We start from the raw sequence: 26404 nt of genomic DNA on the forward strand, positions 1-26404 counted from the left end.
ATGCCCAACAAGGTTGAAACACGTGTATGGGGTTGCTGTGGTACTCTTGTTCAGAGGAGAATTGCCTAGCATTTCGGTGCTGGACTGCCCCTGGGCAGGACAAAGACTGATATGTGGGGAAATTTCTTCTCTGTGAAAAGAACAGTGAGCTAAAGACTTGGTTGAGACTCTCCCAGGGGCCATCCACCCAAGAACAAGTCAATGGGCTGTGTTCGTGCTGGTAGAGAGTTTCCCAGACCCCCCTCTGTTTTGCATCTTCATTTGTAGCTTTATCTAGAGTTGAGAAATGGTTTACACACTGTTACTCAACTCCAGAAAAACATACGTTGAGTACCCCAGTACAATGTGCCGAGGAACTAATAGTAATAGTACCGCTCAGGCTTTTAGGTTACTCCCCAGGGCATTACCAGACCAGTAATGCCCACCTCCCTCCGTCGCGTTCTATTGCTTAAGTGAAAGTATTGTTTGAAGAATGTGTTTTTGTGAGTTATATATGTGTCACACCAATGCTATTTAGCAAAGGGTTCTATGTAATATATGAACCTCTTATCTTGCTTCGTGTTAGTTGCTAAAGTTTCCTGCACCTCAAATTGGACACATGTGTGGCTAAAGAAGCAGGAAAGTATAGCAAGTTAAAAAGAAAATACAAAAATATACAAATACATTGTAGTGGAAGAAAGTGTTCTCTAAAATGCAAGCACAGTTTATCGCTGCTTATCGCCGTTGACTACTTTGGACTGTTACTTTCATGTTTCTATCTTCATTCCTTGAACAAATTAAACTGGAAACCATTCTGTGATCATTATTCACGTTTCTTTTCTATATTTTACTTTTTTTTAGGTTTCTAGATTGTATACATTGGTATCTAACCAACATGTATAATAATAGTTTAAAAATGACTTGGAGTGTCGGACACAGGGTAGAGTAGGTGGGGTTGGTTGAAGGGGTGCATGGGTGCTGGCCTCTGCCAGTAAAGTCGAGAAATCATACATGCCAATATCATGCATTCCATTTCGGTGACAATTGTCCAGTCCTGGCGAAAATGTGCATTCTTGGACTTCTAGTCCAGGGTTTATAATGGAGAGACCTATGACTACAAGGCCCAGAATGCAAAGTTAAAAGCAGGACTGGATAAGTGTCTCCCAATGGAATGGATGATGTTTGCATGCATGAGAAATGTCCCCTGCACCCTGATGTACCAGATCCCCTACATTTAGAGAATACCCAATATTTTGAAAGTACATCGCAAAATTGCAAACATTAAAAGTATCTCTTCTCAGTCATCTTTTCCGTTGATTTGTTTGCATGCCTAGGTGAAAGTTTTGTATTAATGGTTCCATATACCAACACTTTATATCAATTTAGCCATTAACTTTGGAAGATGCAAAGTAGCTGTCAAGGGCAGTCTTACTTATCATTCACTGATTAACTTAAAACAAAGCCTCCATCCCTTTCATCCAGATCTGCTTAGCAGCATGGGAAACTGTGGTAAGAATTAAAGAGAGACAAAAGACTCTGAACATTAGGGAATGATGGACTCTGGAAGACACACTGGGTCTTAAAGTTGTAGAATAAAACAAACACCCCTTAAGTAGATGAGGGAGTGAAGAGACAGATAGCACAGGGGCCACGTGCTGGTCTTGGAAACAAGACCACGCAGAGAAAGTGAGGTTTGAATCTCAGATCCGTGCAGAGCAACCGAGGTTCGAATCTCGGATCCGTGCTTAGAAACCGAACTCAGGTACGGTATTAGGTGCGTTATAAACAATAAAAATAAATAAATACATTTCTAATGGGGAGGTAACTGACCAGGATTTCAAGTTGCCACTCATTGACTATAGAAACACATTCCTTTGTTTCTATAGCGCAAGGTGTGTATTGATGTTTGGCGGGCATCGTGTGTAGGTGTTACCTTTTTTGCTCACAGTGCTCCAAGTTCCGTGTACCCCGACCTCATGAACTGGATTCTCTCCAACATACCTTCCTGCGCACATTTGTCCTGCACTGGAACATACTAGTGGATTACACACTACACACAGACCCACCACATAAAGACATTATAAAAGACATGATACTAGTGCAATCCTCCCATCGAACAATCGAAATATTAATCTGACAAAAGGCACTATATCAGCACCGACCAGAGTGCCTGCTTCCTCCACCCCCATACATATCTCATGCAGGTTAATTCAATTCCAAATTCCACGATGTTGCTCTCTTCCTGGGCCTAAAATGTAATATGCTGCGATTTGATTAGCACTTTCGGAACAGGGCCTTCCATGGTAGGTTGTATACGAATTGTTCGTTTTAACAACTGTTCGAATTACAATTGACCTTTTCACAATTGACCAAATTGTGAAGGTCAATTGTAACATATATGTGGGGGGAAACCCCCCACAACCCCCACCCAACGCCAAGCCCCCAAAACCCCTATTTATATATTTGGTCAATTGTTCATTCGAACAATTGTAAACGAACAATTTGGGTAATACCCCATGGTATTCACATACTGATAGCTGCCCACACAAAAAGAGCCTTAACTAATCGAGAACCAAACGTTTTGATATTGAGGAACTGATTAATCAATGCATATTTTCAATGGTATTTCCCAAGTGAAAGTCCTTAAGGAATTGTGCCTCGATCCCGATTTCTGGAATAGCCAATGCCGTAGAATGGAAATGTCCATCATCTCAGGCAAAATGAATGTGCAATGCTCTGTCCCCTCTTCTCCATTGTATTTATTGTGTTATGCACTGGCGTGAATGATTGCTATATCGAAATCTGCATACAATGAAAGTAAAGATGGAGCCTGTCATGTGCCTAGGCTCTGTGTCAGAAAGGTAATATTCTAAAACATTGCCATATCATTCCTCAAACCCATGGCTGGTAATGACATGTGTGACTCACACAAACCTTGAACAATGTCTTCTTAAGTTTACCTAACCGGAAACCTTCCACACTCTACTGTATACTTTCATCCGGTCGCTCTACAGTACCAAAGGGTTGAGGACCTCGGCTGTCTCGGTGCGGCGGAAGTGGTGTAGTAGATAGTATCAGATCTTTGGGAGGTATGGGACAAATGGTACCTCATTCTGATGTCATATCAGTGGCTTAGTGAGTCAGATCTAATACTGCATGCATGCTTGAAGTATTGCCGCGGGAGGAGCGATTGGCAGATTAGGTAGTCCAATAACTAATGCATTGGACCCAAGGGTTTGGGTGTGTTATAAATACAATACATCAAAATAAATAAACCTGTTCTTTTTGCCAAATTTGATTACAAATTGATTGAGCCGTTTAAATCAGGGAGTTTCCATAGCCTCAAAATAAAAAGAACGAATGTTGTCCTACTAATTCAAGAACAGCTTTCCATTGTGATTGTGGTAATTGTTTCCGAAAGTTTTAGGAATGAACACTGTTTTATTCACGTTTTTGTTGCAGCGTTATTGTCCTGTAAATTATTGGACTTATTCCTCTTCCAAGGACATCAAAGCAATGCATCCTGGATGTAGTTTCTTCTTCTGAGGGGGATTTTAGAGCCTCTTCTTACCCTTTTCAGGCGGGTCCCTGCATCCATCACTGGCCAATGTCTTGATGGGACACTCCTGCTCTGCCCACTGTATTCCAAATCTCGATCCGCAGCACTGAATCCCAGTCATGGGCAGAGAAGAGAAGCAGATACACAGTAGTGTTTTCTTCACCCTCACCCTTTGAGGGAACTCACTGTGAAGTGAGTACAACGAGGGCTCTCTTCATAAATAGACACCCTCACTCCACTCGATACCTACACAGTTAGGACCGCACTGTTCCTTGCCTAGTTTGTCATTGCACTTCTTAATCGGCCATTAGAACGGCTACTGGATTCCGAGGCTGTGACAACCCCATATAACAGCTGGGAAGCAGATGTGTTATTCCAGAGGTTGGCGTCCCTGTCCTTTGGGTATTCGAACGCACTGGTTTCTAACTAAACTATGTCCATCAAATGCATATCTGTGTGGGGTAAAGGGTAATTTTGTTTCAGGTCGGCTTTTAAGGGTTCAAAACGGTGGGTTCGGCGGAAAATAAAAAAATTCATTAGATGGACATATTTTTGTTAGAAAAAAATTGTTGGAAAAATGTGTAGATGGGATATTTTCGATGGAAAGACATGTCACCATATGGTGTCCAGTATTTCCATCGAAACATTTTCCAAAATATGGAAAATATGTTCATCAAATGCATATCTGTGTGGGATAAAGGGTTAATTTTGTTTCGGGTCGGCTTTCAGGGGTTAAAAACGGTGGGTTGGGGGAACCCCCCCCCCAAAAAAATGCATTCGATGGACATATTTACGTTAGAAAAAATGTAATGGAAAAATGTGTAGATTGATCATTTTCGTTGGAAAGACATGTAACTGTGTTATATTTCATAAGTGCTCCCTAATACAAGCCCCCAATTCCCTTGGCTAAATGACCAAAATAAAGTGCTTACATTGGCTTCATTTAACCTGCCCTTTGAAGCTTCTCCCTGAGAATGCTCCAGCAATTTAATGTACTGTGGGTGTCATATCAGATTCTTATGTGTGCAGCTTCTCTGCACTTAAAATAAACCGCACATTCTCATCTCCAACCTAATGATTGGTGAAAACAGATCATCCAAATTGGAAAGGACATTGTCAGGTTTAAAAGGGGCATGCTTTGCTTAGGCGGGTCTCGGTTCATCATTTCAATTACTCGTTTTCCTGTTGGACCACATTTACATCGGATGTCCAGAGATAAAAAAAAAAAATTGAAAAAAAACAATTCAGGTTCACCGGCAACATCCCACACACAATCAAAAAATCCACATTATTCCTGCATGCACCCAGAGGACAGGTAACGTTTGTTTATTGGAAACAATGTTAATATCCTGCAATCATAATCAAATAGGCACCCACTTTGTTTTAAGTGCCTATTAACTAATGTAAAATTATAATGAAACAGCTTTGGAAGTGCATTTGACATCCGCATGAATATACAATGAATGTGCTTTGATCAGGAGTGTTCTAATGAATGCCAAATGAATTGATAGTGATGGACCACTTAAAAAGGCTTCCTCAAAGTGGGTGCATGGAAGATATTTGTCCTGGTCACTCTGGAAATAAATAGCTTCCTCTAGTGCAGATAATCGTTTAAGTGTGGGTAGGGGGGTAGAAGCACCTGCTACCGTATGTGCCACATGGTATCTAGTCATAGCATCGAATGCCAAAGCATTGTAAGCTTTACCGTCCAAAATAAATGTTAACACAAGCATCTAATGCAGTTTTTTAAGGTAAAGGGTTTATTTTAATTGTATTGGGTTTTTTAAAGTTTATAAAAGGGGGTTTCGGGGAAACCCCTATTATAAAAAAAAAGAAGAAAAAATACTTCAGATGCTTTTTTTTCGACGCTATGACTACAAACCATGCCCCATGGACACGAGGTTAGATCTCAAACACAGGTTAAATATTTACCGAACCAGTCACATATTACTTTCCAGAGATGGTTTAATGTACCTCCCCTCACCCACTGCAAAGTAAGACCACTTTGCTCTTTGAAGGGCGAGTTGAGCCCCCTGTACCCCTTCACCCCCCCGCCCGGTGCCTCCCTGGCAGTGGTGCCATATACAACCACATAAGGTGTTGCCTTATCTCATTTAAAAATATGGGATTACATTTCAAAGGGGAAATGTGACACTCTGCAATGTTACGAAGCACGTTTACACTCGGGTATGAAATATTAATCATGGGCTGGACTTGGTGTAGCTAGGAGCAGTCATCATCTCGAGCCAGATTACAGAACCTTTGCACTGGTGCAAGAGCAAATTTGCACCATATTAGCGCACTAGGGCAAAGTTTGCCCCAGTGCACATTTTCTTTATTGCTAAATTAGAAAACATTTGCGCCATGAAAAGTGGCATTCTTATTGGTAGTCGCACTGTCGCAAAGTTTGCCCAGTGCAATTTCCTTTTACCTATACTAGAAAACATTTGCACCATGACAAGTGCTATTTTTCATGGTATTAGCATTAGAGCAAACATTGCCCTAGTGAGAAAAATAAAAACGTGCACTTTCAATATATTTTTTAAACAGGGCACAACGTTTGTTTTGTGCAAATACCAATCTGCATTAGAACTAGGGTACACTTTGCCCCGTTGAAAACATGCTTTGGAACTGCATGTTTTTTCCACTAGGATTATTCTTGCCCTACTTCTAATATGGTGCAACTTTGCACTGGCACTGATGCAACATTTCTGTAATCTGGCCCCTGGTGACCGAATGGTGTCATTTGGTGTTCTACTAGCTTCTGGTTGTTTGTCGCTTTGCTAAATCCACCTTCACAATCGGCACTTATAAGGGGAGCCTCCTCAAAGAAAACACGTCGGAGTGCAATGAACACAACTCAATCCTCTGCCAGAGGTCATCTCTTTATCATCCATGGGGCAGATCCATTGCCACATGTCCCACCAGGGTATAACTGCTCACGCTTCCTGATGTTTGCCTACAATGGGCAAGCAAGCTAAAACATTAGAAAACATCTCATGATTGCGATCCAATCTAGAGATGCCTATTTAGAGCAAAGACGTTGAATTTTAGTTTTTTAAGCGATCAGTCGATCATGCAACTCACAGATTTGTAAACGATCTTAAGCCAAGAAAAGTTGTTAACAAAATAAGACTCATGAAACAAATTCATCAATTTCTCATTTCTAAATCTCAATATCATTTTAAGCCATGATTAATTTTATATATTTATTTATGTAATTGTTTTTTTTATAACGCGCCTAATCCCGTACCTGAGTTTGGTTTCTAAGCGTGGATCCAGGATTCAAACTTCTGTTACTCTGCGTTGAAAATCCACTAAATGTAACAAAAGGTTAATGCTGGTGTTATGTTAACATTAAATTGATTGCTAGTATAAACCACAGTGCAGGTCACCACTCCAACCTGTACTTCCTTTCCATCCTTAGCATTAGCGCATTCCGCTCTGACCGCCACCCCCTCTCCACCCTCCCCACCCCTTCTTGTTACTTGCACAATCCGAATGTCACAGGGCCTAGTAGAACAGTTTTTGTTTTTCTTCATCCTGCCACCCTCCCTTTTTGTGTTGTCGCGCCTTGAAACATCATTTGCTGTATAGGTGCATTATAAATACTCAATAGATAAATAAATCAAATAAACTCTATCTGTGTGCAGATGTAAAGGCTTGCAACACACTTTTATGGTAGAAAAAGCAGGTGTTTGGAGATTTCTGAAAGGCAGACAAATTAGGAAGTGCCTGAAAGTTGTAAGGGAGGCACATAACAAAAATGAGGACCTCAAACTGCGAAGCACCCATCACCTCTTGTATTGAATCCATTTTTAGGGACCATAAACAAAAGGGCATTGATAGAGTTAAGCTCCCATGAACATGATTCAAGAAAATCTGGTTGGCAAAATATGTGGGCCTAAACTATGTGTGCACTAATGGCCTGATTCATGGATTTTTTTTCCATGGAAAATAGGTACTTGAAAACCAAACTGTCCACAAATCTGCATTCGTCGATTCATGGAATTAAATGCGTGATACTTTTCCTGGACTTGCATGGAGTATGCCCAGGCTAGGCACATCTCTGCGAGCCGTCGAGGGCCTTGCGTGAGACTCCATGCAGAGGGTATGCATGGCTTGCGTAGAGGGCTGGGAAGGAGATAAAACACTGAAAATGGGGAAGAACTTGCTAAAAACTGGGCGTTCTGAGGGACGGCCTGCAGGCAGTACCTCGCACGCACACAGTTGCGCGGCACGAGATGTATTCATGAATTTGATTGTGCAACCTCTCGGCCAGGAAAAATGGCCATGTAAGTCCTTCATACTATCGCCACTCAAAGACAGGCATAAGTACACTTGCGCATGGGATTTGCCAAGGAGAGATGGGTTTGCATGTCTGATTCAGGGGTGCATGTAGGCAACCAGGGTTCTGATCTTACTAAGTGGTGCGTGTAAGCAGTGCAGCAGATTTTCAGAGTTAAGACTGAGTTACGATTTTTCATATGCATGTTGTCAGGGTCCCGGCAATAGTTACGGGAGACCCTGTGCTGGGTCCGTGAGATGCAGGCCTGCTTGCTGGGGACCCCACAGACTGTTTGGAGGGTGCGTGTATTTGTGCCAGGGGAGCACGCAAAGGTAGCTGTTCTGGCTGTTTATGCTTTGCATGTTGGCGTGTCGGGGCGTTCCTGCCACCACATGGGAATATGCTTAGTTTGCGCAGTGAATTACATCAATACGCTGTCCATGCATTTTTCATCCTGCACGCAGTCTTGCGCTGTGTCCTTCTGGCTGTACTGCCCATGCAGGATTTCTGTGCACATTTCCATGAACCGGGCCCTTAAAGCCCAGCCAGAATCTTAAAATTCTCCATCTCACAGGGAGGCAGTGCAAAGCATTACACGCTTTGGACACACAATTGGACTCAGGAAGATTGTGAATACAGTGAATGGCTGTCCTTTGAATAAGATCCAAACATTCCAACTGGCAGAACCAAATGCCAAAGTGAAGGGTATTTGTATTGTATGATCTACTTTTTGGGATCACCGAACACCCAATAGAATAGTGCCCCTGTGATGACTTCAGCATTCCTGTCTTTCAGCCGGTGGTAACATTACACTAACACCTCTTAGGATGTATGTGTCTTTGCTGGTTGTAAAGACACTGATTTACATGGAGCCTTGAAAAGGAAGCATTGTATTTGTGATGTAATATTAATGAGAAACTCTGAGCAATGAGCAGAACGTCAATTGAAAGTGGTACGCTGCCAATGCAAAAAGCCACAGTACACTGCGGTGCACGGGGGATCGCATTGCAAACCGCTCAAAGTGCTACGGCTCAAAGATGTAGCTGTATTTAATTCATAAAACAGGCCTTCCCTGGCTTTAGCAGATCAATGATCAGGTCATGTCTTAGCTTAGTTGGGCTTCCCCTGTATGGACCTGGGAGAGAGCATTCTATTTGTTTCTCCAGGATCAATGTCGGGCGTGGTAAACAGTTCTAGCCAAAGCACACATAGCTCACTGATGTGGGAGATTCCATGTGTGAAACATCTCCTATACGGCCAAGCAATGCATTACCTAATACCAGTTCCAAGATAGAGTATTGCATCACAAATCCAAAATGTCCATTGTTTATTTAGTTATGTATTTCTTCATTGTGCATTTGGAAGGCGCTTATACAACAAGTAAATTGTTATTCAAAGCGCTCACACCACAACAGGGAGGGAACATGGGAGTAAAATTAGATGTAACACTGTAAGATAGGGGTGGACCTACTGGGCCTTGTGAGCATTCAGAACGGGCAAGTGCAGAGAGTTAGAAAATGGGTGGGAGAGGGTAAGTGTGAGGTGTATCAAGTGGGAAGTGCTAAGGAGTGAGCTCCTGTAAGTGCCTAGGTGGAGTGGTCAACCACCAGTAAATAGATAAATGCGAGCCTGTGGTGGCATAGGCCAGTGGGTGCCAAGGCAAAATGCTGGGAGGGGCGGAGGCTGTAGGCGATTGGGTGTGGGAGGCCAGGGCCCAGAATGTGCAATATAAATTGCAGTAATGACTTGTTTTTCATGTAGTGCTTGTAAATAAAATGATGATTATTATTACCCAATTAAATGATGGCACATGCAAATCACATTTCAATCTTTGTCTCATTTCACATCAATGGTATTTGCCATGAAGAGACTTTTTGCTACTTGTTTATTTGCATGCAATAGATAGTGCCGCAGTCAAACCATATGCTGATAGATGTTGCGAGTCTATTGCAAAAATCACAATGCTCATTTGAAACTCCAAACTGCCCTTGCCATGGCAGGGATTGGTTTCTTGGCGTGTTAGTGATTGCACTCATGTAATACCAAGTAAAAAATCATTGATGATCATTTCAAGCAGCAAAAAGAAAGTGCCTGGTTCACAAAGCGTTTTCCAATGGGATTGCAGCATTATAAAATACTTCTATGAATTAGGCCCAAAGAGTGGAACATCAGAAAGGAGGATGACAGGAGCTTAGCGACCGAAAACGCTTTGCTGAGAATACTACTCTGCTTTGTAAATATCAAAGTGCATATACCAGCCATTAGTAAATCAGTGCCTATATGAGAAGCATAGGCACAGTGCATACATTGTGCACTGTCGTCAATCCTCATTGCCCGTCATGTGTTCATGTTTCTCTGCATAAACTTTGAACTAACATATTTGCGCTGCTTGACCAGTACCACAAACAATCACGTTTGGTTGATTGATCTGATATATAGCCTTAGCATGGTACTGTATTCAATGATGAATCTTGGTGCACAAGTTCTCCTTATCAGATTGAACATATGACACTGATATTCAATTCACAATATAAAGAGATGGCTTCATGGGAGCGTGTCCTGTTTCACCGAGGGGATCATGGAAGGTTAATTTTCATGGGTCCGATTGTTTCTAACACGTCTACATGTCATTCAGGCACATGGAATTAGTTGATCCTGGTGTTAGGATGAAGGCGAACTGTTTTAATGAGAACTGTTGTGATTTGTCAATGTATATAATGGTTTTTAATTGTTCAGTTTAAGAACGTTATTAAAACTGCGTGGCTCAATTCTACCAAACTCCTAATTCAACATAGTTAATTTATATGAAACCTTTACGTCAAAGAATAGTTGATTCTGCAAAAAACAGAATCTGTATGTTGAAATGTGGTTACACTTGTGTGTATTTCATTGCATTCTAGGATTACTTTATAAGTTATCTCATAGACATTTAGTTTGTTATGGGAGTCTAAAATTTGCAAAACTAGCTCAGAACTTCAGTGGTGTACTTGCAGGGTGCATTTTAGGTGTGCGTAAACGTGGAATTGTGTTGTTAGCAGAGACAATCTCACTTCAATAGGGAGTACAGTTTTGATGGGGACTTTCAAATCAGTTTACTTATTAGTACCCGGCGAGGGCCAATCAGATTTTAACAATCAATCTGATTGGCTCTTGCAGGGGAGTTACCCGACTGTCAATCCCTCTTCCCATTATGTTCCGCTGTGTGCCCCGGCGAAGGAGTGTGGTAGCCACTCAGCCAATGAGGAGGCTCAGAACGGAGTAATCCCAGCTCCGAGCCACCACACTCCTGGAGGCTGCAATCTTCCCAGCCGGGGATTGAGGTAAGTGCCCCCCCCCCCTCAATCCAAACAATCCCCTCTCCAACTTCCCAACTTCCCAACCCAAGTTACCTTCTTTTTGGTCCATTTTGGGAGTGACACACTGGGAAAACTTCTGTCCCAGGCGTCTGCTCCGAATCCGCGACAGGCCGTCATGGAAAGGAAGAATGGACTAGACATAGTCCCTTCTATATTTTCCATGGCAGTTATTTTCTTTGTTTACATTTTCCCTATTTATTTAATGGTCGCCGTTGAAAGGGAGAAGGAACTACTTGTTCCTTCTCCCTTTCCATGCCACCCATTTTGTTTGTTCACCATGTTCCATTCATTTTGAATAGCCACCATGGAAAGGGAAAATGGATTCTGTTTTCCCTTTAGCGGCGGGCATATTTTTTTGCCAGAGCTTTTTGGAAAAGAAAAAAAGGCTTGGACTTGCGGGCTGGGGTACTAATAGCAATAGGCCCCTCGCAGGCGGGCAGGGCATCACCACTTCAGGTAATGCCCCAGAGCCTTTGTTAAGTCCCTTGCTTCGCTCGGGCCTCTAACTATGGGCCCTCTGGCATTACCTGAAGTGGTAATGCCCCCCCTGCTTGGGGACTATTGCTTAAATAAAATGTAATGTCATCACCTGTGTGTTAAGCATCTTGATTCTGCTTCATGTGCAATCTTGTGATTTTAAAGAATATAACAAGAAAGCAATCTGCATTTTAATTTTATCTACTTTTTTCAGAAAATAGCCGACCAATTAGTGTGGCTGCATTGACCCTAAATGCATTGCTGTAATGTATTAACTTTATAATGAAGTTTACTAATGGTTTCATCAGATTCTCTTTCTACGTCAAATAGTACATAACCTTATAAAACGGCAGCCCTCTCCAATTGATGTAAAGTTCTGCATTGAATCTTCCTTACAAATCTCCCTTGGGTTTCCCTACATACACGATTTTATCAATGTATTGCCGCCATTGTCTTCACAATATTGAATTGACAGCATAGCACAACCATTTAAAATGTCACTTTGAATATGCAATATCTGTTGCAAAGAAATGCATCAACAGTTTCATAATAATGAAACTCATACAAAATTAATTATTTCACAATCTATTTTCTAAAAGAAAGACTGCATTTTGCACAGAGCTATGCAATGAATTTTTCTCTATTATCCTTCCTAACCTAAATATGCACCACCCCCCGTATCCCCGGCTACTTTTTTCATAAAAGATCTACTCCCTCTGTCATAGTAGATCCTCACACCACTTGTGGTATGCTACCCTTTTTGTACCCACTCAGCGCTCGCCACATGTATGCAGCATCCCTACCAATAGTTTAATATAATAAAGGAGCTGTTGTGAGGGTTAATTTCAATGCCACTTGTGTACAGGCATGTTATAAATGTCATATCACATGAATTGGCCTCACTCCTTACTTTCTGAACATAGGGATGAATATCTGGTGCGGCAAAGGAAAGAGGTCCATAGTCTAATTTAGCACCATTGCAACTGCATGGAGACACAGGGTGTCCTACTTTAGCCAACTTTCTTCTGCCTACTTAAATAAGCCACCACCCTCAGGCATCCCAGTCACACCTTCAAGTTCAGTGGGGGCTCAATGGTAACACAACCCTGGACAAATTGGATGCCCATAGCCAATTCCTTGACACTGTATATATTATAGTGTGTCCATCCTAAGATTTACAGGTTATTGTGAGTGTGGTCAAAATAAAAGGATTGTCTGATTCATTAGCAGAGGGGAGTAGTGGACTATCTTTCCAAACAAGACACCACCAATATGAAGGATGGTGATGAAAAGGTCTTGAGATAATTGGATGGGAAATTTTGGATAACACAGTTACCTTTTTTCATCCTATATTACCCTTCTCATTGCACAGTATATACACAATGAAATCATTCAATAGATTAACACTTACCGAATTATACATGCACAATTAAACTAAGTGTTCTTCCTTCAATACGATCATGGCTCATTAGTCATACAATTGGGAAGTAATACTGTCATAGATTGCAATTTAGTTAAATATGTATCACTGTGTTTTGTAAATACATATATTTCACCTTGGAACGATTGTGAAGTTCTGGGGTTTACAATGGTAGCTCCTGTGACATTCTCAAAAGGAAATCTGCACCCTATACCCTGTGCCGATCTCCGGTTTATCTCTTCATAGTTTGCTCTTAGTCTGAGGCCACTCCCAACAATATAGCTGTCCAACCTGCTTTATCAAATGTCCCACTTCTGAGAAATCATATTTATCATTAACATTGAGGTGAACCTTGAGAGTATAGGATTATCTAAGACTTAGTGTGGATATAAACCTTGGAGGAAATATAGTACTGGCACCTTGGGGCAAGGGGGATTATGTATTGTCATGGATGGGCAAGAGGAGAATGCTTGTATGGTACTATTTTACCTTGTGTTATGAAAAACGTCCTTTTAAGAAGTCTCTTTAATGTTTATTTATAGCCGGGCATGCAGAGCCTAAATACAGCTATTATTATTTCTTACTTTATTTTGTATATAACAGAATCCATGTGCCAACGTTTTCATACACCTGCTGTAATCTTTGTTGTCCACAGGAGTCCCTACTGTTCCTGTAATATGCCCACCGGTTGGCACCACCAATTTCCTCCAGCGACATACACTGTTATAACTACTGATCTCAAAAATGAATGTGCCTCTTTTCTTACTGATATAGAATATGACGATGCATTGCAAAAAATGTTTAGTTGTGGAATGTATTTTGAAAGTATTCTTTAGTGATAGATGGTTTTGTTTGTGGTTGGGCAGAAGGATAAATGGGTGATTTTTTTTACCTGTATTGGTATGCGAGTATGTACCTGTATGGATGCATATGAAGCTTACCAAAGGGTGAGTGAATGCTTTGATGAATTAGTGATCGAGTTGAAGAGTGAACATGCTTAATTGATGAGTGTGTGGATAGGTTAAGGGGGCATTTAAGTATATGGATGGTTAAGAAGATGGTGAGCGACTGGACAGAAGAGTGGAATGGTAAGTGGCTTCATAAGTGGGTGGTTGAGATGTATGGATGGTGGATAGGTGAGCTAGTACAAGGGTGAGTGTAAAGGCTTTGACGCTTCAGAGGATCGATGAAATGGTGTCTGGGGATGTTCCGGATGATTGAAGAAGTAGACAAATGAATTGATTTTTGGGGTGTGTGTGAATATTGGACTGAGTATATGAATGAACGGATGCATTTGTTAGTGGGTGGATGAATGAGTGGGCAGATGGATGGGTTGATGGCAGGGTGTGTGCCAGGATGAGTGAGGGTATGGCTAGGTAAGTGATTGGGATAATGTATGGCTAAGTCATGTTTCAGAGTCTATAGAATTGAGTGTATGCATGTATAGATGGGCAGATATGTAGATATATGGGTGGTGGATAGATAAGTCGAGAAGGTGTAAGTGAATGAATAGTTGATTAGATGCATTGATAGGTGGATGGGATGGGGATGTGTGGATTAATGAGTAGGATAATGGTCCAGCGAGTGAGTAGGCCCATGCATGATGGATGGGTGGATGGATGGATGGATTGATCGGTGAGTTGATAGGTGGACTGGTTGTTTAATGGATAGATAGATGGATGAATGGGTGAGTGGACAGAAAGATGTATGGTTGGCTTAGTTGGATGGATGGCAGATGTGTGACTGGGTCGATGGATGAGTGAGAAGATGGATGGGTGCATTTCTGAGTTGATGGAAGGATGGATAGATGGGTAGTTGAGAGTGTGAATGGGTGGATGCATAGATAGGTTGGTGAGTGGATGGGGAAACTGATGTGTAGATGGCTGACTGGTGGATAGGTGGATGGGGTGAATGATGGATAGGAGGGTTGGGTGAGTAATGGATAGGTGGATGGGTTGGGTAATGCATAGGTGAATGTGGTAAGTAGTGGATGGAGGAGTGGTAAAGGCGGGGTGATATATGGATAGATGGGGTGATGGATGGCAGTGTGGGTGGATACATGGTAGATTGATGTATACACGTATGGATGATTGAATGGATAGACATATGGATGAGACGGATGGATGGATGGATGGATGGATGGATGGATGGATGGATGGATGGATGGATGGATGGATAGATGGATGGATGGATGGATGGATGTGTGGATGGAGGGATGGGTGAGTGGATAGATGGGTTGAAAAGTTGGTTGAGTGGATGTGTTGAGTGGATGGATAGAAGAATGGGTTTAGTGGATGATTAGAAGGACAATGAGTTGATGGATAGAGGGATGGGCAAGTGGGTGAATGGCTGGTGGAATGGATGGATTGATGGATAGTTGGGTGAGTGGGTGTATGGGTGGGCAAGTGGACAAATAGAAGGGTTTGCAAGTGGATTGTTGAATCCGTGGGTGAGTGGATATAAGAGATGGATGGGTTGGTGGATGAGAAGATGGGTGGTTTGGGTGGATGAGTATATGGATGGGTTGGGTGGGTGAGCGGATGGATGGTGTGTGTGTGAAGGATGTATGGGTGAGTGCATGGATGGGTGAGTTTGTGGATGAATACATGAGTTGGTGTTTGAGTGGATGGATGGGAAAATGGATAGATGGCGGGAGGCACAGATGGATATAAAGATTAATGGGTTGGTGGAAGGTTGTTTAGATGGATGTGAGTGGGAAAAGCAGTAGGTTGGTGGATCAGTATGCTAAGGGGTTGATGGGCAGAATTGTGGATGGATGACTGGTTGGAAGTGTGAGGGCATGGAGGAACATGACGATAGGCAAGTTAATGGATAGGTTGGTGGAAGGATAATTCGATGGATGGCAGGTTGTTTGGGCGATGCATTAGCATGTTGGTGAGATTCTGAGCTTCTGTGCAGTTTAAACACGGCACAAGAGATGTCATTTTCATGCACACATGTGTATGGTACAATGGTGCAAAGCACTTCATATGTATTTTTGTCCATAGTGTTACTATGTATCTAAGAAGCCTGTTTTTTCTGACATTGTCAGTGTGTAGTACTCTCCCCATGGCTTGGCTCATGCGGCCTGTGGTCCTTGGCCTGGTTAAACTTTTCCTCTTCATATGAATGCTCAGAGTTCTTGTTTCTAAGTTAGCCACTGTGTTCCATGTCGAGGCAGAGCGAGTCAAGCTGCACAGTGTGGTTTCCACCATCACAATGACGTGCACCTGCAATGGAAGCTGTGGAGGGTTCTGTGTTGGGAACAACCACACTAAGAGCATCATTATGGCAGCATTTCAGAGCTTTAAATGTCCACTTTGCCACTTGTTAGGATGTGACCCATGAAGTGGATTCCATATCTGTCATTCTGTACTTGCACTTCTTGAATGACAGGAACGCAGCGCAACATTATATTACTGCAACCTGAACGCCAGGATGTGATGCATCAATATCGGAGTAACTACTAGATGAAATTGACAAATCACACATATTGATTTCTTGTGGAGTTCCAACCCCCTTTGTGGGATACTATTCACCAATTTGATTTAGGACTGTGCCACCTCTAAAAAAAAAAAAAAAACTATTTGCTACAACATCCTTCGCATGTGTCGACTCAAGGAAAATGGATGGAGCTCAGTGTGGAGCGAACACTGTTTACAAATAGCTTAATGTTGTTCTCTCACCCTTGAACATAATTTCCTATATGTGCCTGGCACTGAAAATAGAGCACAGTGTCATTAAAGACTGTTGTTTATGTAAAGCAATTTACTTTCAAATACACTATGTTTCTGTGATCAGAAAATGTACTAGGAGAAACGCTGTCAGGCCTAGCATGCTAGTTACTTCTTTGTTAGATCATTTGGAAACCTCAAGGCCTAAGAATGACTTCCTCATTCTCTTGCTCCCTTTCCACTTTGAAGCACTTCACTTCTGTATAAGCACTGTACAAATAAACAATTACAATTACCTTAGTGTTCGTAAAGGTGATGAAAAGGTGACATGGTGTCTTCAGACATGGGTCAGACAATTATTCTCCTGTGCCAGTCAGCTACATGCCATGCTGGTGAATTTGATAGAGGCGAGGGGGGCACAGGTTCTCAAACTTGGAAGAAAGTACCTGACCTTGGCATAGAGTTTGTTGAACCCATATTGAAAATAATTGGGATTTGACAGTGCCAAAAATCACGCAGAAGTGTGTATAAGAAAGCTGTGTGTTTTTTTATTATTTTTATTTGCTCTTTCTACAGCACTGCACACCCAGAATCCACTATGCCAACTAAGAGGCATGCAAGTGATTCTGCAAATTCGAGATTGTTATACTGATCATCCAATTGCTTCATCCAAATGCCCTTACTTTCATTGTCAGCATGCTTCATTTAACCTTTTTTCATCCGCCACACAGCGTTTAGTCCAAGGAATGGTGCACCCAGCTTCGTGGGCCTCTTTGTGGAATCCACAGTCCACCTTTAGCTTCCCCGTCCATCCCTCTTGTCATCATTAAGAATATATCCTCTGGCATTGTGCACTGTATGAAAGGAGTTTAAGGCTTGTGGGAGAGATGGGTTAGACCACGGTGAGACATGACCATGGATTCTGAACATATGGCAAATGGTGTTTTGCTGCCCATTGGGCAAATGTCCCATCTTGCTACTGATCACAGCATCTGTGCGGGTTAGTGGGTCCTGTGAAAGGACTCAGCCTGCAACCAACATGCTAAGGAATGTGAAAATATTGTATGGGATCCTCCTATTTCAAGCAGTTCTACCTCTGAACCAAAGGTTATTGCCTCCCATAACGCTTAGCATGGAACATATTGTAATTAGTTGAGTATCAGCCAGGCTCTTTCACCTCCTCTCACAATTTTTTGATATTTGCCACACATCAGCTACAATGTATCTTTCAGAGAGTGAGATGCAGGATTTGTCAATGGCAATATGAAAGATCCATTTCTGCAAGAGGCCAGCGGCAGAAGTGCAGGAAGGACACCAGGTTGTCTTGCCTTGGAAGGCCTTAGCTCATTGACTAACCATCTCCCCTCCAAGATTCCCTGGCCCTTTTCAATACACACAAACACATCTCCCACAGACTGGTGCCACAGGCCTTACCCTTAGCAAATCAACATGAAGTGAGCTATGTCTGAGTTCTCCCCATTAGCCCTATCACACTCCCTCCACACCACACTCCCTCCACACCACATTCACCCCAACACACACTGCAGCTAAACAAAACTAAAGTGCTGTGGTCTGTCATATCTTTATATGATATGATATGGCATTTATAACACGACAATTACATGTGTTTCAAGGCATGACAAGGCAAGGGAGGGGAACAGAGGGAAGAGAGAGACAGTGATCCTACTAGGCCAGGTGACATTCAGTTTGCACAAGTGCAGGGTAGGGGGGAAAGGGAGAAAGTGTGAGGAGACAGGTGATGGGGAAGTGCAGTACATGGGATAACAGTAAAATAAATAAAGCCAGTAAATAATAAATAAAAGTGCGGCCAGCAGGCGGCAAGTGCAGGGGTTAAGTGCAGACAACGGGTGTCAAGTGCTAGAAGGGGCTGTAGGGGTACAGAAACAGTCCCCAAGTGCAAGGATTGCCAGGGGGAAGTACAGGTGTGCAACTGGCGGGGAGGGGACCTGGACCAGAGATCAGAGGGCAGCCAGCCTTTGGCTTTCCACTCCAAGCAACATACTCCCACATGTTTCCCCCAAACCCACATAAAGCATATTGACACTCAAGACCCAGGTACTACTGGCTTGCACCCTTTTTCCTAGTCATATGCAGTTAGGCCAACAGAAATACAGACCATTTTACATTTCATGTCCTCAGAGTATGTCTTTGCAAACATCCTAAATGACTCAGAAAGACCAATATGACAGGCAGCGATTCCTGGCATTCTTTTATTTTTTGTAGTATGCTTAAAATGCCACAAGCAGTTCAGGTTTCAAAAAGGTGAAATGATATCATATAATATCAAAATAAAACTATAACTATATCTATATATCTATATATATATATATCTATATCTATAGATATATATATATATATATAAAATCTTTTTTTTCAAGAACTTGTTGTCATAAACACATCACTAATACCCTACCTTTCCCCTCAGGGGGAATTTCTGTAGTTGACATCATTAACCCAGTGCCACTGGAAACTCTACAGTGAATAGGATGGGGCACCCCTATTATCAAGTGCTTATTAGAGGTACACAACGTTAGTTTGAAGATCACCAGGCCCACATGTGTTCATGTAATAAAACATATACTTCCTAATTCCTCATTTATTTTGGCTGGAGAAATTATTCCTCCATAACAAATCACAAATCATCACTGCATTTAATAATAATCACTCGCCATGAAACACATGTTACACAAAGATAATCAATGTAAGCCAATGCAACTGAAAACTCCTGAAAAGAATACAACCAGCTCTTGATGAGCAACGTGTATTTACTCTGCCCAGGACATCATTCCTATGAACATAAGCCATATCAACAGACTTATCTCCAGTCTTCTAAATAGTAGATGAGCTGGCTGCAAGAAAAATGGCAAGTCTACTTAAGTAATAGACGTTAAAGAAACATTGGTCAGTACTGTGAGAATTATTTGATGCATTTTAATGGGAACTACAGATTTCATACCTGCAGCATATTCATGATGCATTTGAAAGAGCACTGTGTTCTCCCATAAGACCCTCCATGCCTTCCAGAGGTACACTAACTGTTGATTCTTCACACCTTCCCATAGACATTTTCAATTGACTTTGCATGTATGTGTTCCCCAATCCCTTTGGTAGGTTATTAGAAGTATATTTTCATGTTACGTTCTATGGAGATTAACCAATGTGTTTGCAAACATTGCCCTTTCTGATATAGACACAGAAATGTGCAGGCACATGCAAGCCTCTTGCAGGTAGTTTACTCTTTTTTTTTTCTTCAATGTCAATATCCTAGTTCTCATCCTTATTTCACTCCAGTTTATACAAATGTTATTTCTTTTAATGCACAATTTTGGTAATCCCTCTATTCATTGCCTCCCGTCTTTCAAAATAACCCTGGACATGTGTCCTATAAGACAGTTTTCAATGTGCTTTGAACTGTCAATGTGGAAATCTGGATTTACCAGACTTTGGTGGATAGGGCACACTGATTGGAGCAGACACTATTACGTTGCTTTGCACTGAATATAAATGTATTTGATGTGAATGATTGAATAAAAACATCTATATGAGTCTTGCAATTGCAGAAAACAATCCTTATTGTCATTAGTATATTACAACTATTAAAAACCGTGTATCCCCAATGCTCTTTGGGGATCAAGAAATAAAGTTATGTTTACAAGCTTTCTGTTCTTAAGTTGCAAAACATATCTTGTGTATCACAATACAATGTTTGGATGGAAGGACAAAATGCCTTTTGGATATGTCTGTTGATGGCGTAGAATGCAATCTTAAAAAAAAAATGTATTGTGCATTTGGATAAAATATAAATCTTAAGCACATACAAGAAGATAAACATATTGATTCAAAATACATCAAACGATTTAAATAACAGATATTTAACAAAATGTAACTAAGATCTTGTTCCCAAAATAACCGAAAGGCTTAACACATAGGCCAAAACAAAACTTTTCATTAGACTGAAAAGGAGTTTTTCCTTTATCCAGATTATCAATTTATTTTGTTTCATACTCATTCCTATCTAAAATACTAAATACAATGGAACACATTTTCATTCATTTCAATTTATGTATACACGTTCAGAACTTAATCGTAGGATCTTAACTATCTAAATTAAACCATTAATTCTTCTAGAACAACAATGATATTTGAAGTTAGAAAAGGCCTACCTTTTGCTATTTTCAGCATATTTTGTAAATTCCCATGCACACTTTTGAAAATTAGGCATGTGTGGAATATATCCTAAGCTCTTTCCTTTGCAGCATTAGATCATATAGACTGATCTTTTAGCATGGACAATATTTCACAAGTGATCTCCATGAATATCTCTGTCGTGGCAGTGTTACATTCGATGTGTTTATTTGAAATATTGAATGTTCCCTTGAAAACAGAATGTTTGTTTATACTGCATAATCAGTGATGGATGGAAACAGTGGTCAGTGTCTGTCTCAATCACATTTTCTCTACTCACAAGTTTACGTTTTGGTTCAAATAAAAACACCCAAATTCACATATGCATGGCTCAGTATGCTATGAGAAAATTGAGGTTTAATGCAGCCATACAAACTCCTATAACACGTCTAGGCATCAGACATACAATATGGGTTCCTGCTGCTTTCCTCCCTCCTGTCACCATGCTATAAGACAGTTCATATCAAGCTCTTTTGGAGGATATGTGTGAATTTGATGAAGAATTGCGTTTCTTTTTCATATAACGTTATCATTATGTGTGGACTGTAAGCCAGTTCAACATGAGGAGCTGCTTTATTTCAAATATGACATATTGAATGTGGACCTAATATCTCATTGCTGTCTGATCCCACCAATAACAGAGCACAAGGAAGAGTTCAGCAAGCAATCCTGGCACAGGCATTGGTCCTGACACTCTGCTCTTTTCCCATTATCTATGCTCTCACTCTGTTCCCATCCATTTATCCAGACTGCGCCCAAAGGTGCTCTAGTCATGCCGTATTAAAACATAGTGGGGTTCCATTCTATGTGCCAGAACAATCTTTGGAACTTGTTACCTCAATACGAGTAAAAGAGGAACGTCAACACTTTTTTGTTGTTGCATAGGTCAACAGATTTCTTGTCATGTATCTCTACACTCTGACATGTAAGTCTGAACTCAGAGTCCAATGTCACTGTTCGGGCACAGCAAGGCCAATTTGGTGTTATTACCCACTGGTACAACAATCTCGCTCAACATGTATTTCTTTCTAAATTGCTACATGACTCGAGTAATCACAAGTTAGAACACAGTGATCTTAACATTAGAGCACAAAAAGAAACCGAAAAGTGGTTAACATGGAAGCACACAATGAAACAATCATCCCAAATAACAGTAATGTGAAAGTTAAAGCGACCATGCTGACTCAGACCTTCGGCAATCAAACAGAGTTCTAGTAGAAATGGTGATAACCGAAATGTGAAACTGTCATTTTATGGCTGTAGAAATAACTTATAGATAATTCATTTTACCAGAGACTGTTAAGATTTGACTGTCTGTACTAGGCACCTTAACCCCCCTCACACACACCCACACACACACACACACACACTCTGCACTAACACTTTCTATATGTGCCACCAAGACTTTGCTACAGATGGCATACATCAGAGTTAACCATGTTTTATTAACTATTTGCTGGTAGAAGAGGGCAAATGTAATTACATTTTGGTTTATCTGCTAATTAAAAATAAAAACATTTCATGAATGTGTCAGCATGTTTTATACACGTACAAAATGTTTCCTACCTTTCATCCCAAACTTCGACCGTCTGCCATATTTATTAATCACTATGAAAAGCACCACCAAGAGGACACAAGCAAAGGCTGCAAGTCCAACAGCTATCGATACCTGAAAGAATTAAAAAGATACAATATAGGTCAGGCATAATTTGTTATAGTGCAATTAGTTCAGTGTTAAACTTAAGTTTAGATTATATGAATCTACTTTCTCTGACTGGGAAATATATAGGCCCCTATTCATGGACATTTTTGTACGGTTCAAAGTGACTTTGCACTGCTCAAAAGTGACTTTGCACTGCCGACTCAAACCCTGATTCATAGAACTGTGCAAAGTGTATTTTTGCAGTTCAGCACCCCGCTCCTTGAGCAAAATGCTATGTTAAATGTTATGTGTATGTGAATTTATGTTGAGTTGTTGCAAACTGTCTATTGTGTATTATGAAATATTAAAAAATACATTTTAACATGTTTTAATGTAACAGGGCCATCTAGGCTGAGTGCAGCATTTATTCCACATCTGCAATTATGTTAGAGGTGATGCAAGGCCTGGACACCAGAGGGAGGGGTAGCTTTATACTCAATGTCTGCTTTATATTTCTATTGACTGGGTCAGAGCAGGGAAAAGCGTGTTTCCTGTTTTTTCTCTAGCATTTTTTTTTGTTTCCAGCTTGGTGATATTGTGGCTCCTTGCGGTGCACTGCCCTCCGGCGATGACATGTGTCACTGCCACTTGGAAGGGGGATTGGCAAACTTGTACTGATTAATAATGCATTTGGTATCCAGAGCAATAACGTCTGTGTGGAACATTTCTTCCAGTATTAGTATTAATAGTATTAATAGTATTAGTTACACAGCTGATTACTGATTGTCTACACCATTTATTCACACAAGATACCAATTTGCTTCATAGTTTATTTGAAGCTGTTCATAATGTAATTGTCTTCTCTTTTCCAGGCTGTCAGTGTGTTTCCAGTGCCATCTTTGCTAGTGGATTTACTCTTCTATTGTTTATACTAATGTAATAGCATGCCTGGCCACAACCGTCCATACATTTCAAAGATTGATGGGCATCAACCTTATTAATGTGATGCTGGAATGTGTGTCTCTGTTTCAAATCCTCAGTCAACCTCAACACACCTTCCACACGTACACACACACTCAAACCTATGTTGAAACTCTGATGCCATCTGGCAATGGTGTGAAAGCCCTCTCTTTTTTTTTATTTCTATTACATAATAAAATTATTCAGGTAATTCTATCTCTGATAGGGCAATCTGCTCCTCAGATTCCCCTTCCATATTCTCAATGCTAAAAGCTTAGTGTTATCCGTGACCTGCTGTATCAGCATCCTGATTTACAGAGCCCTCTCTTTCTGTGACACAGAGGAGGTTCAGAGATCACAGACAAGTCTCTGCAGCACAGGTGGTGCATTTAAGATGTGCACCTTTGTACCAACACTATAATGACCATAAGTAGCCTGATGATGGCTGAATAAACTGTAGGAATACATCTCTGCATGGCTTAATGCATGATGCCTGGCTCTACCTATGATCACTGCAGCTACATTATATTAATATTGCACATGTCTGAGCCCTGTGGGCCCAGTTCAGTTGTGCAAGGGCTATGTGTATTCCCCCTGACAGGACGGACCCTTCCATACTAGCAGGAATGTAGCCTGGAGGGATTGCTTCTCATTGTTCCTTTTGCCCCATGGAAAGCCACTCCACAGGACGCTGGCCTGGCAACAGAAACCAGAGGTGCACCCATTCACAGAGAGCCAAACTCACTCCAGGAGACAGCATCACTAAAGGACTTTGATCCTATGGAGAAGTAGAAGGGGCTGTTTTAGGGAAGCCAGATAGGAATTGTGTACAGTTTTGAGAGCGTGCTGCCATCTTGATTCTCTATGCCTCTCTTTCCCTTTCCTCTCCTTCCTCTGGAGCAAAGCACATTGGGTGTGACATCATAAGGACAAAGTCCACACAGAACAAGAAGAGAGACCGAGAGCAGGGATTGGACACCCAAAACAAGATATCTTTAGTCCAATCACCCAGGGACTTTTGCCTATAAAAGAAGGGGTCTCCCACAAATTCTTTAAATCATCTTAAAACATGTTTGGATCATCATTTGAGAAGATTTTGCAGGACCTGCTGAGAGGGCAGTCCTTTCTAAAGTCCTCCAGTTGAGAGGTGGAGGAGGCAGGTGTTAACAAAACAGAGACCAGTTTTGTCTCCTAACCATCCCAAGGGACCATTGCAGATGAACCCTGCTGCTGGACCATAAGAATGCCTATCTGCAAGACACCCTGTTGCCTAGGATGTCACTGTGTTGTAGGTCCCCAGAAGGTGTGTGCCAGCCTACCCTGTGTTTGGGAGTACAGCGAATGGAGTGACATTGGCCCTTAAGGCCCAGGAGTGGGGCTCACAGCACGTGGATGGCATACCATCCAAGATTCCTGTTTTTGATGATGACGCATGCTGATCCATTCAAGCATGTCTCAACGTCCAGCTATCTAGTAAGACCGTTCTAAACTGCCACTTGGTGACCATTGTACTCCGAACTGCCATCTGCTGGTCCACCCTGTTCACCATCGCGTCACGCCAGCTAAAGCGTGTTGTTGCATTGGCTCAAACCACCAAATACTGCTGCCTTTCCTTGTTTGAGACACTGTCCTAAACTACAGCTTCTTCATCGCTGCTCCAGAGAGTTAATCAACCCAACTTTGATGTTCCCTGAACAGGGACCTTTGAGCCTTTGCATCATATTGACTTGCCTGCGAATCTTGGAACCAGCTCGACTGCCATTGACCCTCATTACCACAAAGGCAAAGGAGGTATATCTCTTTACTGTGTCTGTCTTAACTTTATGATTTTGTTGGCTCTTGGTATGTAGAAGTATGAGTGCTGAGTGTGCATTTTAGCCTCCACTCATCCCTGCACTCCTGATGGGGCTGAAGTCAATTCAACACACACACACGCATGCACGCACACACGCACACACACAAACACACATTCCTCTAGTACTCAGCAATCCAAATGACCATTTTCACCAAACAAAAGGTTTTGTTTAGAACAATGATGAGTACAAAAAAATCTCATTTGTAATTACATCTAAAAAACCTTCTCAAATATATATCAGCAAACCAAACTTGAAAACTGTACATATCCATCAAATTTGCAAAGCAAGATTACATATTTTAGTAAAGCAAGGTTATAGTAGATAAATTATAACATTTTAAAAAGAAACTGATTGCTGGGTGCTTTATGTTACCCATCCATAAATGATCATGAACAACATTTTTTGTCTCTGTCACTTTATAGCCCAGGTTATTTGTGTTTGAAATAAATTGATATAATTTCAAATTGAACACATAGGATTCCATACAAGCCAGTGAGAAACGTTCCCAAAGATAGTCATTGTATTTGGTTTTGCTTATTTTTGGATCCTTTGTATATATATTCTGATAATTTGTGCCAGAATATTTAACCTTTAAAACTAAAACTGAACAAAAAAATGCATTTCTGTAGATAAGATTATATGCATTATACTAAATTGTTTGTAAAATAAATGTTCCTTTTGATTTTAGAATCACATTGTATTTTAAATACTGAAGCGTGTTACTGTGTTTCCAATACTATAAATATGTACACATTGCATCTACCTAATAATGGACTGAATCCACTGAAATAACTGATTCCACTTTAAGGAAAGTGTTTTAGTTAGTTAAATAACTCATGAAAATTATATAACATTATTTCATAACACTATTTTAGTCTGAAGTAAATTGCATCAATGTGTTAAATACTTTTAGGCTTGCATATGTGTTGTGTGTTGTGATTTGAGTTTTAATGTGTAGTGAGTGGGGCTTTTCACTAGCTAAATTAA

The 26404-nt window shown here is 41.1% G+C and overlaps 1 protein-coding gene across 4 annotated transcripts in view; it reads right to left on the bottom strand.

Annotated features, from left to right (window-relative positions):
- Window positions 1–26404, bottom strand: part of NTRK3 (neurotrophic receptor tyrosine kinase 3) — a 1833633-nt gene that overhangs the window by 935703 nt on the left and 871526 nt on the right. For all 4 annotated transcript variants that reach the window (XM_069624286.1, XM_069624285.1, XM_069624287.1 and 1 more), the window contains exon 11: window positions 22526–22628. In XM_069624286.1, the coding sequence (XP_069480387.1) occupies window positions 22526–22628 (103 nt within the window). The remainder of the gene's footprint in view (window positions 1–22525; window positions 22629–26404) is intronic.

The sequence above is a fragment of the Ambystoma mexicanum genome, chromosome 11, assembly GCF_040938575.1.
Source record: "Ambystoma mexicanum isolate Mex_15411 chromosome 11, UKY_AmexF1_1, whole genome shotgun sequence".
Classification (NCBI taxonomy): domain Eukaryota; kingdom Metazoa; phylum Chordata; class Amphibia; order Caudata; family Ambystomatidae; genus Ambystoma; species Ambystoma mexicanum.